The 17,117-nt window shown below is 39.6% G+C and overlaps 1 protein-coding gene across 1 annotated transcript in view; it reads left to right on the top strand.

Annotated features, from left to right (window-relative positions):
- LOC146610507 (piezo-type mechanosensitive ion channel component 2) overlaps positions 1-16,397 on the top strand; it is a 32,463-nt gene extending 16,066 nt beyond the window's left edge. Inside the window, exons 22-54 of the mRNA XM_085344994.1 lie at positions 90-214; positions 541-741; positions 833-1,037; positions 1,208-1,309; positions 1,399-1,564; positions 4,551-4,794; positions 4,916-5,012; positions 5,587-5,746; positions 6,652-6,741; positions 6,857-6,939; positions 7,144-7,209; positions 7,457-7,569; positions 7,733-7,853; positions 7,979-8,053; positions 8,195-8,361; positions 8,667-8,866; positions 8,942-9,103; positions 9,421-9,714; positions 9,841-10,099; positions 10,282-10,470; positions 10,556-10,760; positions 10,909-11,041; positions 11,189-11,336; positions 11,444-11,658; positions 12,112-12,270; positions 12,418-12,565; positions 12,855-13,043; positions 13,300-13,392; positions 13,874-14,043; positions 15,242-15,358; positions 15,631-15,710; positions 15,817-16,039; positions 16,142-16,397. Of these exons, the coding sequence (XP_085201120.1) occupies positions 90-214; positions 541-741; positions 833-1,037; positions 1,208-1,309; positions 1,399-1,564; positions 4,551-4,794; positions 4,916-5,012; positions 5,587-5,746; positions 6,652-6,741; positions 6,857-6,939; positions 7,144-7,209; positions 7,457-7,569; positions 7,733-7,853; positions 7,979-8,053; positions 8,195-8,361; positions 8,667-8,866; positions 8,942-9,103; positions 9,421-9,714; positions 9,841-10,099; positions 10,282-10,470; positions 10,556-10,760; positions 10,909-11,041; positions 11,189-11,336; positions 11,444-11,658; positions 12,112-12,270; positions 12,418-12,565; positions 12,855-13,043; positions 13,300-13,392; positions 13,874-14,043; positions 15,242-15,358; positions 15,631-15,710; positions 15,817-16,039; positions 16,142-16,397 (5,255 nt within the window). The remainder of the gene's footprint in view (positions 1-89; positions 215-540; positions 742-832; positions 1,038-1,207; positions 1,310-1,398; positions 1,565-4,550; positions 4,795-4,915; positions 5,013-5,586; positions 5,747-6,651; positions 6,742-6,856; positions 6,940-7,143; positions 7,210-7,456; positions 7,570-7,732; positions 7,854-7,978; positions 8,054-8,194; positions 8,362-8,666; positions 8,867-8,941; positions 9,104-9,420; positions 9,715-9,840; positions 10,100-10,281; positions 10,471-10,555; positions 10,761-10,908; positions 11,042-11,188; positions 11,337-11,443; positions 11,659-12,111; positions 12,271-12,417; positions 12,566-12,854; positions 13,044-13,299; positions 13,393-13,873; positions 14,044-15,241; positions 15,359-15,630; positions 15,711-15,816; positions 16,040-16,141) is intronic.
- Positions 16,398-17,117: the final 720 nt, after the last annotated feature.

Genomic DNA, 17,117 nt, shown 5'->3' with positions numbered 1-17,117 from the left:
TACTGAGGTAGAAACAGGCTTTGATAATGAGTCTGACTACCTTGTCTAGGGTTTACTTCCCTCCAACAGCTCGGGCCTGGATGATGGAGCAGAGCTGAAGGGAAACATGGTGGAGTTGCTGAGGAGGTCTATTCTCTACATCGAGCCCGTTGACCCCGTCTACTGGTGTGGAGCACTGCGCAAGTGTGAGGGCAGGATCCTCCCCTGTCTCAGGGTGAGCTGATACATGTCAAAGTTTGGTATCTTAAAAAAATTGTGATGTGTTTCCAACATTTAGAAAAGAGTGCACCTGCTTTTAAAAGCTCTTTTAAAGTTGTCCAGATGAACAGAATCAACTTTTGGAGATTTACTTACCTGGATGATTGAGCATCTTTTAAAGTCATTTACTAGTCATGAAACTTCATTAGGGCAAAAATCTTTAAGAAATTTAGATTTCAGTTACTTAGCAGTAGTTTTGTTTAGAGAAAATAATACTTTGATATCCATACTATTATTATAGCATTAAAGTAATTATTGGTTGTTGTTTTTTTACTGTGATAGAACCATCTGATGGTCCTGGGTCTGCTGGTGTTCGAGTCTACTGTCCACCGCCACCAGCTCTACTTTCGTCTCAATAACAGCCTGAAGCCTCCACCCTTCAGCATTATCTTCCAAGGCATCACCAGGCAGCACCTGGATCATGGCATCCTGCCATGCATCAAGTACTTCATCAACTTCTTTTTCTACAAATTTGGACTCGAGGTACTTTTTCAGGCTTGCAGTATTCATTCTGTTTCTCTTTAACTGAAAGTGCACATCTCTGACTTCTTACCATGCTTGTACTGCTTCTTAGATCAGTTTAATCGTTGCAGTCAATGTGATTGGTCAGAGGATGGATTTCTACGCCCTGCTCCATTCCTGCGCCTTGCTAGCCGTCCTGTCTCGGCGACGCAGGAAGGCGATTGGTGAAGTGTGGTTTAAATACTGCACGTTTACAGCGGGCCTCATGGTGCTGCAGTATCTGCTCTGCATCGGCATCCCTCCTGCTTTCTGTGTTGGTAAGGATCTTTCTAATAGTTTGTAGCAGTTTTGCTTCCATGTCTTGAAAAAAATATAAAAAAAGTTTCTAAGATAAAAAATGTAATCACCTAAATCACTTCAAAGGAAATATAAATATATATAAATGAAAATAATCTGTGCTATGCCTTTTATTCCATTTGCTTGGTAGATTACCCCTGGAGAACAGCTGTTCACCCTTTGTCTTCTAATGTGATTAAGTGGTTTTACATGCCGGACTTTGCCATGAGACCCAATCCTTTATTCATATTCTGTGAGTTGATCTTCTAAGTTCTTATTTTGTTGATCTTCTTTTCCTCTTCTGGGTTAGGGTCTCCCATTTTTGTCCTTTTCCGTCTGCAGATGACTACCTCCTGCTGCTCTGCTCGTCTCTGCAGTGGCACGTATTTGAGGAGGAGAACCGAGCTGCAGTGCGACTGCTGGCCGGGGACAATGTCGAGATCAGCCGCAGTTTGGATCCTTGCTCCTTCAACCAGTTCATACCTGTTGACAACTTTCTTCACTGCAGGTCAGAATGTGTGATTCTTAATTGTTGTAGGGTTGATATGTCTGTTATCAGTATACTGACACTGTGTAATTCTGTTGTTCAGTTTATTTTCTTCTTATCTTTAACATGACTCACCCTCCAAATCTAAATTTAGTGTTGATCAGAGCAGGAAATAGCCTGAACTCCATAATCCAGCACTCTCATCAAACCGCTTTTTGTATTGTGGGTTAAACTGCATATGGAGAGTTGGGAGCCCATCACTCTGGTCTGTGGTCATTTTAGGAGCATTAAAGGGTTGAATTAGATTATTAATTTATGCGTGTCTCATTTCCAGGAACTTTTGTTAATGGGCTTTATTTCAGTCTTCAGATTTCTTGCTGTCCATAAAATATATTTCTGAAAATTCTCAGACAAAACCAAAAAAATTCCATGTGGAAAACACATTTGGAATTAGTAATTTATGTACAATTTTATATTAAAATAAATACAAGAAATTCGACTCCCTGTCAGCTTAGAAGATTGCAGATACAAGTGGCGGAAACAAGCTGGCCTGCCCCTTAGTGATAGGTTTTAGGCATTCAGGGGCTCAGAGTAGAGCCGCCATTCCTCCACATTGAAAGGAGCCAGCTGAGGTGGTTCAGGCATCTGACAAGGATGCTTTTTGGTGCCTCCTGGATGAGGTGTTTTCCCCTACCGTGAGCAGGCTCCAAGGTAGACCCAGGACACGCTGGGGAGATAATCTCTCTGAGTTCGGCTGGAAATGCCTCGATGCTCCCCTGGATGAACTGAAGGAGGTGGCTTGAAAGAGGAAGGTATGGGCTTCTCTGCTTATGCTGCTGCCCCCAGGACTCAGTGCCGTGTATGTAGAAGTCTGAATTTTCTGATTATGATGACTACAAAATACATGAAGTAAGATTGAAGTCTTTGAACAAGTTCAGATTTAATCTAAATGATTGTCCTTCTTGCTCTGCACCGTTCTCTCACATACACTCTTCCTGCTCCTCTTCTCTGATTGTTGTAATCCAACTAATCATCCCTGCCACCTATATTATTGATTCATTAATTAATTATTCCCTATTTGTAAAATTGCAAGCAAGCCACATGAGCGATGATTTTGAGGCTCGGGCTCCTTTGTTTCAACACATATTAGGGACGACAAAATTATTATTTATATCTCTACTTATTTCTCTGATGAACTTTTGGGCTATTCGCAGACGACTGATCGCCTAATCAGAGGGAAAACCGTTTTAAAGCCCCGTCTGCCAACTTAAGAAATAAAGCCGTCATTACACATGTACTTTGGACAATGCTGGAAGATTGGATTCAGTTCGATTCTATGGAGCCGCCAGAAAAGTGTGCACAGAAGGCAGGAAACCTGATTTTGACTTACTGTAAATTCACCAGACAGACTTTGTACTAAGGAGCTAGCAGGTTAATGACTGATAAAAGAAAGAACTTGCTTATTTGTTTACACATAATAACACCACATCACGTTCCATTATGTTGATGTGCGTGAGTGATGTCAATGACCACAGGGAGCATCTGAGGCCTCGCTTCCAGACAGAAGCAACATTTAGTAAAGAGCTCATGATTTTTATTAAACATATAAACAGAAAACAAAACATAAATCATTGAATTCTCCCCTGTCTGTTCACATCCATGCATTTATTCATTGTACTACAACTGCACTGAATACTTTCTTATTGTCTGCAGTGCAAGTGTTAGTGTTATAACTAACTCTGTTTAGGCATGTAGTGTTCCCATGCTAAACTACATTAATTTTGTAAGTTACTATTAAATGTCCTTGTTTCCTTGGTGAGCTGAAAAGCCTGAAAATATAGAATACAAAATCTCTAATTTCCCCAGTCAAATTTTTGTACCACTCTGGATAGATAAGTATAAATAACTTGAAATGAGACAGCATAATCTCTAAACGTTAATGGTTATGAGTTTCCAAAGTGTCAGCCTGCACTTCAGAGCCTGTTGTTTAGATAGAGGGGATGAAGAGGTGGCAAAGTTCATGGTAGAAGTGCAAGGTGAAACGTAGTTATGCAAAGACAGATCGCTCCTTCAAAAAGGCTGTAAAGAACACTAAATACTTTTAAAACGTTTCTAATTGTCTAGAGTTCTTGGACATTAAGTGTTTTTGTGTGCATTATAAGATAAACAATCGCTACCTCCGAGAAAAACGCTTTCCGTGGAAGTGGTTGAAGAGATTACATTGTTTTTAACTGTTAAACTACAAACCCGTTTATTCAGTTCATTCTTTTGTTAAAATCTTTAACAGTTTTCATCTAATTTTCTTTTCTTATTTACTTGTTCTACAAAATTTAAAAAACATTCTCTCAAACATTTGAAAAAGTAAGAAATGCATTCAATTAAATCCATAAGCCTGGACAATTACATCATAAGCCTGTACATTAAATATGGATAACGTGCACTTTAATAATAATTTTTTTGCTGTATCTTAATGTAAATACAGAGAAGGAATAAACTACTTGAAGAGTTTTAAATATGTGCTTTCCAAGGTTTAGTATAGTTTACTAAAACTAAAGTAAAAGCTGGAATTAGAAGGGTTTTTTTTATTAACTTAAATAAAAATAGAAACTAGACTCTTGAAAGATATCAAAACTAACTAAAACATTTCGTGAACTTGGAAATCAAATTAAAATAAAAAAAATAGTGAAAGTTTTAATATTTATTATTTTAATATAATTGATAATTTGATTTTATCACAATTTGCTTAATGAAGCAGTCATGGATGTGTTTATTGGGAGTCTGGATGTTGTGTTTTTATTGTATTGCCTGTACTGATTTTCCTAAATCCTGCCTCTAAAATATGCCCTCCTCTATGTGGCGTCTAAAAATAAAAACTAATAGAAAATACAAAACTAGATTAACTGTAGTGCTTACATATTTTTTATAGCGATGGTTTAGCTTTGTAATATTTGGCAGTATGATTTGCTTTCTTTTTAAACTGAAGATGTGGTCTCTGTTTTGTCCTCAGGTGCTATCTTGATATGGTGAAGGTGTTTGTTTTCAGCTACTTCTTTTGGCTGGTGCTTTGTCTCATTTTCATCACTGGCACGACACGCATCAACATCTTCTGTCTCGGCTACCTGGTGGCCTGTTTCTACTTCATGCTGTTTGGAGGCAGTGTGCTGATGCAGCCAGTCAGATACACCCTGCGGCTATGGGACTGGCTCATTGGGTACACCTGCTTTGTGATCGCCATGAAGAACCTGGTGTCTGTAAGCGACCATACCATAAAGAAGTTCAGAAGTTGTACAATTGTACAGAATAATTCAAGACATGCAGCTATTTTTTTAAAATCATGCATTACTGATTAATGCCTCTTTTTCCTTCTTTCAGCTGGGTTCTTGTGCCTACCTGGACAGCCTGGTGAAGAACAGCTGCTGGCTAATTCAGGCATTTAGCATGTTTTGCACCATCAAAGGTTATGATGTCCGTAAGTGTCTGTAACAAGGATATTTAGTCACGATTTGTGTTAGGGAGAAAAGAATGTGCCAGAATTTCCGATGGTATATTTACACTCAAAGCCACTTTATTAGGTACTCCTGTTAAACTGCTCATGAATGCAAATATCTAATCAGCCAATCACATTGCAGCAACTCAGTGCATGACCTGCTGAAGTACAAACTGAAATTGTCACAGTGCTGAAACAATAATTATAAGCATCATTAAAAAAAGAAAAAAAAACACAACAGAAATACATGATGGAAAATTAGAGTTTTTATATTGACATTCAACATTTTTTAGATGTTTTACAACACTTTTTTACAGCTGTGTTATATTTTACTTTTTTTTTTATAGTTGCACTTTATTTGGAAGGTTAAAATTATCATTTTAATTAGCCAAAATAAAATGCAGAATTAAATATCCATTGGTATACATTAAAATTAAAATCAAAGTCATTATTCTACACAACACATGATGCAGAAATGTTTTCTGTCATGTAAATGTTTGTTAAAATCTGCTGTAAATTCTTCAGACATATTTCTCCTACCCTGTGTGCCTTTCAGCTGATCCCGATGATGAATGTGAGCTGCCTGCAGGTGAAGCCGGCATCGTCTGGGATGCGATCTGTTTCACTGTCCTCTTGGCACAAAGGAGGGTCTTCCTCAGCTACTACTTCCTCTATGTGGTGTCTGACCTCAAGTCTTCTAAGATATTGGCCTCTAGGTCAGTGCTTCATTTTCAGGTTTAGCTCTATAACATACAGTAGTCTTAAAGCTTTACACATAAGGTCAGTGAGGTTTGAAAACTTGAAAGTTTTATATGTTTTGTTGGATAAATCTAGATTGAGTGTAACACTTAAAAAATAAAAGAAAACCAAAGACACAAGAATTCATGCGAAAGCTGTTTACGAGAGGTTTTTGGTAGCTCTCTCTTTCATGGATAAATCATTACACAGAATTCCTAATAATAATTTCCAGTAATTTTCCTGGAAAGAACAACGTGATTTGGTCCTAACTGCATGAAAATGTATTTCGGCATGTTTGTTTGAGTTGCTGTGGATTTACTAAGGCTTACAAGGCTATGCTAGAATGACCAAACTACAGTTTATTTTTTCTGTTTTTTTCTGTTCTGTTTTTACAACATAGTAGCTGTAAAAAGACATCACTAATCTCTTACTCTAACTCATTTTACATGGTGGGTCAGATACAACCCACTTTCATCCTGAGAGGGCCAGACCAGTGAAACTTTCTTTTCTTTGTGTTTGTATACAGAAGTTTATTTGCACATTTAATTGCTGAAATATCTCAATATAAGTAAAAAGAGCAGTTTCAACAGTATGTCTCAGTTTTGCTGCATAACTAAGAAGTGTTACTCTACTAAATGAAAGAAATCTGTTGCCAAGATCTGTATGATGTGTAAAACAAAATGTGTAAAGCATTGCCCAGACTGTCCTGTAATAATTGGACTGCACTGGAGTCTGCGCCAGGCCAATTTTGTCACACATTTTGGGCCTTATGTTTGACACCCCTGCTTTAGAGTCACAATGTAAACTTAGCTTGTTAATGTAAAAACAAACAAAGTAAAAGCTAAAACAGCAGTTAATGTCCCTGTCCATCTCGACCTTGAAGGGGCGCTGAATTGTTTGAGGCCAGAGTGAAAAAACAGGTAGCAGCCCGACTGGAGATGGAGAAGAAATCAGTGGAGGCTCTGAAGAAACAGTAAGAACACTTACACTGAAACCATTAATGGATCAGGTTTACAGTAAAGACCATCACACTTCCCCTCTTCCTAAGCAGCGAGTTATAAACTAACCTTTCAGCCTTCTTCCTATAGGATGGAGAAGATCAAATCTAAACAGAAGAGTCGACCTGCACCACCAGAAGAACCTCTTGCTGATCAGGAGCAGGTGACACCTGGTAACACAAGTGACTCTTTTTCAGTTTCTAATGTTAGCAAGGAAAACAGGCCAAATTCATACAGTAGAGTAGAGAGAGTATGGTGAGGGATGTTTGAGGAGGGGGTTTAGTCTGCTTGTTCTTTTTCTCTGTGATGGATGTGTTTACTTTATGGAAGCCAGTAAATATCATCAACACATAAACAAAACGAACTGTAAATTCCAGGTGATGACGAGAAGGCAAAGAGAGATGCAGGAAAATGGTGGAAGCCCTGGGTCTCTCAGCCTGGAGGTGAGCAGGATCCTTAATCAGTGTGAAAGAAAGAGAGTATTGGCAGAGGAAAGAGTGAAGACAATGCTGTTTCCTATCATTAGGTTGTGTGCTTCACTTCTTTTCAATTTAATCAAAGAAATGTTTTTAACCTGACAGTAAATGCAGCAGCAGATTTTAGCCACTGACCTGCTTCTTTAGAGCAGATCAGATGCCAGTGGTATGTCTGTGTGTGCATGTAGTTTTGACACTGTTTTGTTTAACACAGTGGAAAACAATTGTGGCTACCACCTGTTTGAGAGTGACAGTGAGGAGGAGGAAGAGGAAGTTCCTGAGAAGACAGAGGAAGCGCAACCACCAAAGAAGAAATCTGCTTTTCAGGTTAGAGCCAGAATGATCTGAGCCAAAACTAAAAGCAATGGAGATACAGTTAAAGTATTTCACAATTTCCCCTTAAAGTGTTCGTTTTGAGTTTTGTAGCTGCAAAAACAATCTATGTTGTAAGATCAGTGGGTGATCTGTGCATCTTTGTCTTTAATTCTAGTTGGCCTATGAGGCCTGGGTCACGAGCTCAAAGAAGGCCTTGAAGGACCTGAAGAAGGAGAAGACAAAAATAAAGAAAGAAGAGAAGAAGAAAGCAAAGAGAGAGCTGCAGAGGCAGCAGGGTGAGAACGGATCATGTTGTGTTTACTAGTGCTACTCTTACTAGTAGACATGTATGGTAAAGGGGACTGTAACTATAAAGACATGCTGTATCACAAACAGTTTGATGATGGCTCTTGTTCTCCAGGCATTGATAAAGCAGAATCCAGTGAGGACGAACCAGATGAAAGTGTTGTGGAGGAGGAGGGAGAGGAGAAAAAAGGTATACACTTCTAAGGGATGGGAATGCCCTAGTTCCAAATGACCCTCTGCTTGTTGTTGCAATGAAAACAGGAAGCATTAAAAGCATGGAAAACCTTCACTCTAATTGGCTTACTGTGCTTTTACACATAACCTCTTACAGAAAATATCCTGCAGCGCATCATCAGCACGATAAAGTTCAGCTGGGTGTTCCTTCAGTCTCTTCTTGATGACCTGACGGAGGGATTGAACTCATTTTGTAAAGACAACCTGGGCATTTCCAAAGTGCTGCGCTTCGAGCGAGCCTTACTCAACCAGCAGCAAAAGAAGGTCAGCTGAGAGGATAAACACTTGATTTTAGTCAATAAGCAATGTAATTATAACAGAACAAGTTTCACAATTAGTCTCAAGGCTGATATTTATATTTAACACAGTTTTATGGGGGAAAAAACAACAACATTATCTGCTATTAGCAAGTTCAGTACATTCCAGGCAATCCCATAAGATGAACACTAAACACAAATGTCTTTAAATTTGTCTTTAAAGTGTTTTTGATACATCTTCAGTTTATTTAACCAGGATCCTTTATCCTAATGCACCTTTTAGCACTCTGTCTGTATTATCTGGCTCTGCAGGGTAAAGAGGTGAGTCAGGAGAGTGTGAAGCAGTTTTATGAAAACTGGAAGTCCCGTCAGAACACACTGTCGTCTCAGGACAATCTAGATAAATCCCTGTCAGCTCCCGGCTCTCCACCTGCCAACCCTTCTTCACAACACGCGTACAAGAAGCTGAAGAACCAAGCCTCCAAAATTTCCTGGGGCAGCAGTGTTTCCAGGTACACACAGACAACATAGTCATAGTTTACCTTTCAGGCACACACACTGAGTCTCTCCCTCCTGCTTAACTTCAGCTGCATGACAGACGAGACGATGCTGGTGTCCCGGCAGCCAACGCAGGAGGAGCTGGATGAGCCTCCTGCTGTGTCACCTGCTGCTGACCAGCTCAGACGAAGGCTCTTTAAAGAGGCCAATATTGACATGACATCTTTTGACACTGAGGAACTTTCACCCAGGTGAATGGATGAGTGAACGACGTTTTAGACACATATTTCTGCTCAGTTTAATCCTGTTGTTAGCTGTGATCTCTAACAGACAAATCTATCAGACAAAAACTCCAGTGCAGAATTCATAAAATTATTATTTTCCATTGAGAATAACTTCTTCCTGTTCTTCATCAGTCAGTAAAACTGCAAACACCACATAAATAACACGCATAATTGCAGGAAAGGTTTCATTTACCAGAAACAGCTTCAGATACAAGAATTGTCTTTCAAGATGTGATTCTATGATTCCTGAAAGTAAGATTTCTGATTCGCTTGTTTCTTAAAAGCTGTGAAGAACCAAAAGAACTTCATGAACAAGAGGAGGATGATGAGAAACAAACAGAAGTTGAGATGAAATGTGAAGAAGAACAAGAACAACGAGAATATCCTGAGGTGGAGAAAGAGGAGCGGGATGAGGAATCGCTGCAAAGAGAAGAGGAAGAAGGTGCCAAATACCCAGAATGGACCTCGCTGGATCTCAGGGATAGCGATGGAGAGAAGAGTCTTGACCTCACAGAGTCTCCCAGACCTCTGAGTCAAGAAACGAGGAACCTCACTGCCAGTGAGCTGCTACTCAACAAGTTAGTAGACACAAAAAAATTTAGTATGCAGGACAAAAGAGATATAAGCTCCATCTCTTAAGAACTTTAATCTCCATCATTGTGTTTTTCCTCTTCCTCTCTTCTCTGTCCTTTCTGATTCTGAAGCATGTTTGAAAATGATGAGATCTCCGAGTCCGACAAGTTTTTCGTGACCTTGCCGAGGCCGCTGAAGCTGCTGTTTGCCCTCTATAACACCATGGTGTCCAAGTCAGAGATGCTATGCTACTTTGTGATCATTCTAAACCACATTGTGTCAGCTTCGCTCCTCTCCCTCATCCTGCCGATTCTCATATTCCTCTGGGCCATGCTGTCTGTGCCTCGGCCGACCAAACGCTTCTGGATGACAGCCATCATTTACACCGAAGTAGGTTTTCTTGTAAATACGTCAGATAAAATCTAAATGAAGCAAAGGTGTGTTTTTAGTTTCTTAATGCAAATACTAGATACACATATAATGCTTTTAATGGTTGATTTGTTGAGTAGTTTAATGTGCGTGCTGCAAACAGAACTCACTCACATCTCTTGTGTCTCTCTTGTTTGTCTCAGCTGACTGTTGTGGTGAAGTACTTTTTCCAGTTTGGTTTCTTCCCCTGGACCACCTCTGCCTACCGAGGCATCAACGCTGACCGGCCCTTCGCCCTGCCCAACATCATTGGGGTGGAGAAGAAGGACGGCTATGTCCTCTTCGACCTAATTCAGCTGCTCGCGCTGTTCTTCCACCGATCTATCCTAAAGGTAATGTGAAAACTAACCACTGTAAATCGTTTTTAAGCAGCTACTTTGAAATGTTCAAGTGCTGCCTGTGTCTATGTCTCTGCAGTGCCACGGGCTGTGGGACAACAAGGAGGTTGAGATGCCCGATTTCTTCAAGAAGCTGAAGAAGAAAGTGGACAAGAAGAAGACCGGAGCAGAGAAGATGGGCAGCAGGGAGCAACCACCACGCCGTCTGAGGTTCCTCCCCCTCCAGGCGTCCACCACCTCCTTATTCTGTAGACTGAAAAAAGGCGAATCTGCAGAATCTGGTGGTGAATATTCAGAAGATCCCTACATGTCTTGAATAAAGAGTCTCCATGTTCATTATCTCATTTTTGGAAGTTGTCATGTTGAATTCATTACCAGCAAATGGCTAGTTTTTCTCAATTTCTTTTAATTTGTTTATTTTTTAAACTGGAGAGATGAAGCCCAAAAAGCAGCAAAGCAAGAAAAAGAGACGGGAACGACATAAGGCTCCGCTGACAAGGAAGCAGAGGATCAGACAGCAGATCAGAGAGAGGATGCTACAAGCCAAAGCTGCCGCCATAGAAGTGTGAGTTGTCTGCAGTCCACTAAGTCTGTTTTCTGAGATGTTAGTCATTACTTTATTTTGGTAGATAATATTTTTCCATAGATTTATTTTTAGTGGAGAGGAGCTTCCCGTTTCTGTCTTACTCTGCAGTCTCTTCTCTTTCTGCAGCGGCCTTCACATCTACTTACCTATAAGGCAGTTTTTCTATGACATCATTCACCCAGATTACAGCCCTGTGTGTGACGTCTACGCCCTCATGTTTCTCATTGATGTCGTCAACTTCATTGTCACCATATACGGATACTGGGCTTTTGGGGTAAGACTACACAAACATATTAATATTTCTTATTATTTAAATCATAAATAAAATTTACTTGACATGTATGATTTATGACAATGAGGCTAATTTTCATCGCTCTGTAGAAATACTCTGCAGCGGCTGACATCACAGAATCACTGTCAGAAGACCAGGTTCCACAGGCCTTTCTGGTCATGCTACTGATCCAGTTTGGTACCATGATAGTGGACCGAGCCCTTTACTTGAAGAAGTCTCTGCTGGGAAAGTGCGTTTTCCAGGTGGTGCTGGTGTTTGGCATACACTTCTGGATGTTCTTCATTCTCCCTGGTGTCACAGAGAGGTCATTGTTCAATAAATTCTTCTTCTTCTCATTTTTTACTCAGTAAAATAAAGTCAAACTCAATGAAGTGCTTTGTAAATAAAGTTGGCATTGTATGACTGACCTTTTCAAACATTCAACCACCAAAACAAATTTTTCTGTTCAGGGCTGGATAACTGTAATCTGGCATCGTAATCAAAAAATAATAAAGCTTTATTATTTTTTTCAGCTTTTTTGTAAAACAGTAAATCTTAGAATTTCATGGATAACAACAATACTTATATTTTATCATTAAAAAATTGATTTCAGTTTAAGAGCTTGCACATACTGGTGGATTAATGTCACATAAATCTTACATTCGACAGAGGCCTATTAAATTTGTTAAGCACAGTATATAAAAATAAAAATAAACAAATCTGATCCATGACAATAAAAGGAGCAAAGATCGATATCTCTTCTGTTTATTTGCTCCAGGAGGTTCAACAGAAACCCAGTTGCTCAGCTGTGGTACTTTGTAAAGTGCATCTACTTCGGCCTGTCTGCGTACCAGATCAAGTGTGGCTACCCAAACCGCATCCTGGGCAACTTCCTCACCAAGAACTACAACTACCTGAACCTCTTCCTCTTTCAGGGGTACAAAAACCGGCTAAACTGTAACTAAATAACCGCCAACATAAATACTTCAGACACGTTTTACACTGTGACTGGTTTGTTTGTAGCATGATCAAATTTTTATTTTAATTCAAAACGTTTTTCTCTCTCTCTCTTCTCCTCTTTCAGTTTTCGGATGGTTCCCTTCCTGACAGAGCTGAGGGCGGTGATGGATTGGGTTTGGACCGACACCACGCTATCTCTCTCCAGTTGGATTTGCGTTGAAGACATCTACGCTAACATATTCATCCTCAAGTGCTGGAGGGAGTCTGAGAAAGTAAGCAGGAGTGCTTAAGAAAGTAGTTGAAATTACTTTTAAAATCATTTTAGTCCCTGAACAAGTACAAAATAAACAATTAAATTACAGAAAAATGTGTGTTTTTCAGTGTAGACTATAGAAATTTCCATTAAATATATGAGAGAGTCTGGGCTGTGAGCTACCAGAACTCTTTGCTTACCTTTATAAATTTATGATGCAGGAAAATTGAGACGAGCTGTTGAAATGGCACGTCTTTATCCAGTGGACTGAATAACTTTTGATGGTAATCTATTCGTAATTCTTCCAGAAATTCCCCCACCCTCCGGGGCAGAAGAAGAAGAAGGTGGTGAAATATGGAATGGGAGGTTTCATCATCTTTGCTCTCATCAGCATCATCTGGTTCCCACTGCTCTTCATGTCACTGGTCCAGTCAGCAGCCGGAGTGACCAATCAGCCTTTAGACGTCTCCATCCAGCTCAGCATCGCAGGATACGAGGTCAGAATCGATACATCATATTTTGTGTTCATTATACTTTTTCTCCACAAAAAAATGTTATGGTTACTAATATTATTTATAAAGTTTGTGCTTCCTTCTAAGGTGAAACGGCAAAGTCACGGTGCATGGAAAACTAAATTCATATTTGCTATCATTAAACACAAGAAACATGACTTCCCTGCAATAGTGTCATGGTTTATGTGTATGTGTGTGGACATGTGTTAATTCTCTGCTGCATCTTTGTGTGTTCTCACAGCCTTTGTTCACTATGAGCGCCCAGGAGCAGAACTTGGTGCCTTACACAGAAGCAAAATTCAACAGGCTCACCAAAGTTTATGCGACTCATCCAGTGAGACACAGTTTATTCTACTGTAAATAGAAACAAATACATAAAGCATCAAAACTCCACTCAATCTGGTTCTTTAACAGAATACATTAACCTCGAAAACTATAAAACAAATTCATGAGCTCAGTCCTAGCTGTAATAATACCATCTATGACCACAGGAGGGAGCAGTCATTTCGGGTATTAGAGCAGAAAACCAGAACACCTGTAGAAATACATTACTGTCCAGCATTTCTTACACAATATCCATTACAAGAAGATATAACTTCGGGTGGTCAGATGACACTACACTTATTACATTCATTATTCATTATTAACTCTCTACATGGACTCACTGTGCCATATTGAAATAGAGTTTATGCTGTGTTTGTATTATATAACACTAGTTGATGTTGAAATATCATTATCCAAATTCACCAGAACACTGCAGCGGCATTTGCTGAAATAACCTAGGAAATCTAATCATCTCTCAATCACTCTCTCAGTCTGCCATGCAGTTCATCATGAACTATGAAGCTGAGGACATTCTTGTTGCTAAGATCAAGAGCGATGCCAGTTTACTGTGGACCATCAGCCCAGCCAGTCGAACGGCCATGATCCAGGAGCTCAGCAACTCGTCTCACATATACATGACCTTACGCTGGACACTGCTCAGGTCAGGCTGTGTGTGTGTGTATCTTTCACCTTCAGATCATTTCTGCTTAGTATTTTTGTCAGCTAGTTGAGACAAAGAAAGAAAATTTATTTTTCTTAAAAGTAATTTAACCATCAAAGATATGGACACCGTCATAGCAAATTCACCCCAAAGTCAGAGCATGCAATGCTCAGGGAAGAAAAAAAAAACCAATGACTACATCTCAAACTCTACAGACCTCAGTTAGCATGTTAGATGTTAAAGTTCATGACAGTAAAAATACAAATAGACTGAACAAGTATGGCTTGTTTGGAAGCATCTACTCTCTAAAAAGAACAAGGCGCCACAGCAAGAAGACTTCTGCAACAATGTCCTTTATTGTTACAATGAGAGAAAACCAAATGCATCAGCAAAAACTCCTCATACTAACTGTCAAGCATAGAGGAGGGGTGATGATTTGGGCTTGTTTTACAGACACAATCATTGAGCAAACCATTAACTCCTTTGTATACTTTGCTATCCAGAGGACTTCATGGTAGATTCAAATGTAAGGCTATTGTCCCAAACTGGGTTGTGCAATAGGACAATGATCCCAAGCACAGTAGCTAATCTACAAAATAAAAGAATTAGGTTGTTACAGTGGCCCAGTCAGTGGCTTCATAGTGTAGTGGTTAACTAAATTGTCGGACACATGTAAGATGGGAGGAGACATGTCTGTGTTGGTTTTCAGTAATGCAGGTCATGTTAGTAATAGCAGCCTTAAGACAGTGGGAGCAGACACAAATCCATGAGAGGAGCGCTTGTTGCAATGGGCCATTCAAAGTCCAGATTTCAGATTGAAATACTACGATAGGACCGTGAATGAGCTCAATAGAATACTTATTAACCTCAATATACTGAAGCAATGTTTACATTAAAAGAGTCAACCATAATTCCTCCACATGTGAAAGACCGCTAAAGTCATAGAGAAAATGAACTTGCTGCTAAAGGTGGGTTATACAAAGTACTGAACCAGAGGGTGTACTTACTTTTTCACATGACTGTAGTTATACTGTCATATCAACTTCAAAAATCTGGGAAACTAGCCCATTGTTTCTTATTACTTGATATTTTCTGCTAACTTTATTTAAGCACTTGCAATTTCACATCATTTGCCTGCACTTTGCACCAGTGCAAATAACACTTAAAATGACACCGGCAAATATGTTCCTCTCCTAAGGAATGCGTCCATATCAATGAATGCAGAGACCGTGGGAGAGCACACTGTGAAGTTTGACGACAAAACCTTGAGGGAAGGGATTGTGCGAATGCTTAAAGGCAACAGCAGCAGACCTGTGTGAGTCTCAGTCAAAACACAATCAGATGGTTTATGCATGCTGTATTATTGTGTTTTATTCAGGTGATGAAGTATTTGTAAATGTAAATCAAACAGAAATGTAGAAAATGTGGCTCTGCTGCTCTTCTTGTCCCTATAGCACATAGAAGGTTAAACATCAAACTAAATTTAATGTAAGGGAACTCAGGCAGCCCTGGAGAGCTCCAGTGTACAACATTAGTGAATGTTTTGAAATTTTTATGGTGTTAATCTGAGTTTTCTTGTCTCTCTAGGATTATTGATTCTCTGCTGCCTAAATTCATCAGGGGTCCCAAAGGACCTGAGTCCAAAATGGGAACCAGGATGAAAGTAGGTTAGTTACTCTTTGTATTTTTTACCTGATCAAAGCAGGTCAGTCTCATTCCTTGTTGTTGGTGTATAAAACATGCACTTTGCTTTAAACCCATATCATCTCTTAGACTTGACAGACCGTCCAGACCTTCAGGCGCTGGCTTTCTTCAGGCCCATGTCAATCCAGCTTCAGCAGGTCAATGGGACGTCAAAGGAGGCAGATCAGTGGTGGGTGGTGGAAGAGTGCTCCCCAGTTGTCACGTCCTCCGAGCACAAATGTCAACGCATCGAGTTAGTGGTGTTCAGCGATAAAGTCAGCCCCTCCAGTCTGGGGTTTTTGGCCGGACACGGGTAGGTAACAAGACATTTTAACTGCATCCTGACAGGAAATCTTTCTCATAGCTGTGGATTCATTTACACACAAAACCTGTCCTCTTTCCCTCTTCACGACAGCATCGTGGGTCTTTACATGTCAGTGGTGCTAGTCATCGGAAAGTTTGTCAGGGAATTCTTCAATGGGATATCCAGGTCCATCATGTTTGAGGAGCTACCATGTGTCGACAGAGTCCTGAAGCTTTGCACAGACATTTTTGTGGTTCGTGAGACGGGAGAGATGGAGCTAGAAGAGACACTGTTTGAGAAGCTCATCTTCCTCTATCGATCACCAGAGACCATGATCAAGATGACCAGAGAGAAGAAAGACAGCTAGGGCTCAGTGGCTTGTCAGAATGCCCATGCTTTACGCTTGTAACTTATGAAGGATGATTTCAAGTAAATAAAAAGAAAAGTACAAACGAAACATCAGCATGAATCTATTATTAGAAAATGGTCTGGCTTTATCATTAAGCTACCCTGCGTGTCCTTTCAATCATGGCCTCTGACGTTAAGTGACAGGACAAGTTGAGAAGTGTTTTTAAGCAGCTCAGTAAATCATTGCTAAAGATATGAAAGGTCAGACATCAAGATGTACCACAGCCAAAAACCTCTCATGTGACCATAAACTAGAGGTCATTAATGAGAGAGCTGCACTGTTCACTAACACTTCAATTCCTATCCAGAAAGCAAATTTGATGAATTTAAATGACCACCTACACGAAAATCTAAAAAATTAAGTGACCAAAGATCTATTATATTACCTGCCAGAAAAAAAACGTTACCCTATGATCTTAACTGCATTTAAGAGTAAAAAGCCCTATTGATTTCTTTTTAATGCAATTTGTTTTCATACCATTGGTTAACGCATGCTTTCGAATTACATTTTTTACTGGTATAAAAGATGGCATCCCCATCTGACTTCTAATGACTAATATACTCATGGATCCACACACATATACCTCTGTAAATACTACATTTCTGTGTATAACTATGAAGAGTACTCCATTGCTTTATATCAAAATAAAGTGTTTGACAAAAATCATGGTCTTATTGT

This window comes from Diplotaxodon limnothrissa, linkage group LG20 (genome assembly GCF_057381915.1).
Source record: "Diplotaxodon limnothrissa isolate DT_005_m linkage group LG20, D_limnothrissa_male_GT1.1, whole genome shotgun sequence".
NCBI classification, from domain to species: Eukaryota; Metazoa; Chordata; class Actinopteri; order Cichliformes; family Cichlidae; genus Diplotaxodon; species Diplotaxodon limnothrissa.
The sequence above is the reverse complement of the archived record's forward strand: the minus strand, read 5'-3'. Positions and strand labels throughout refer to the sequence as shown.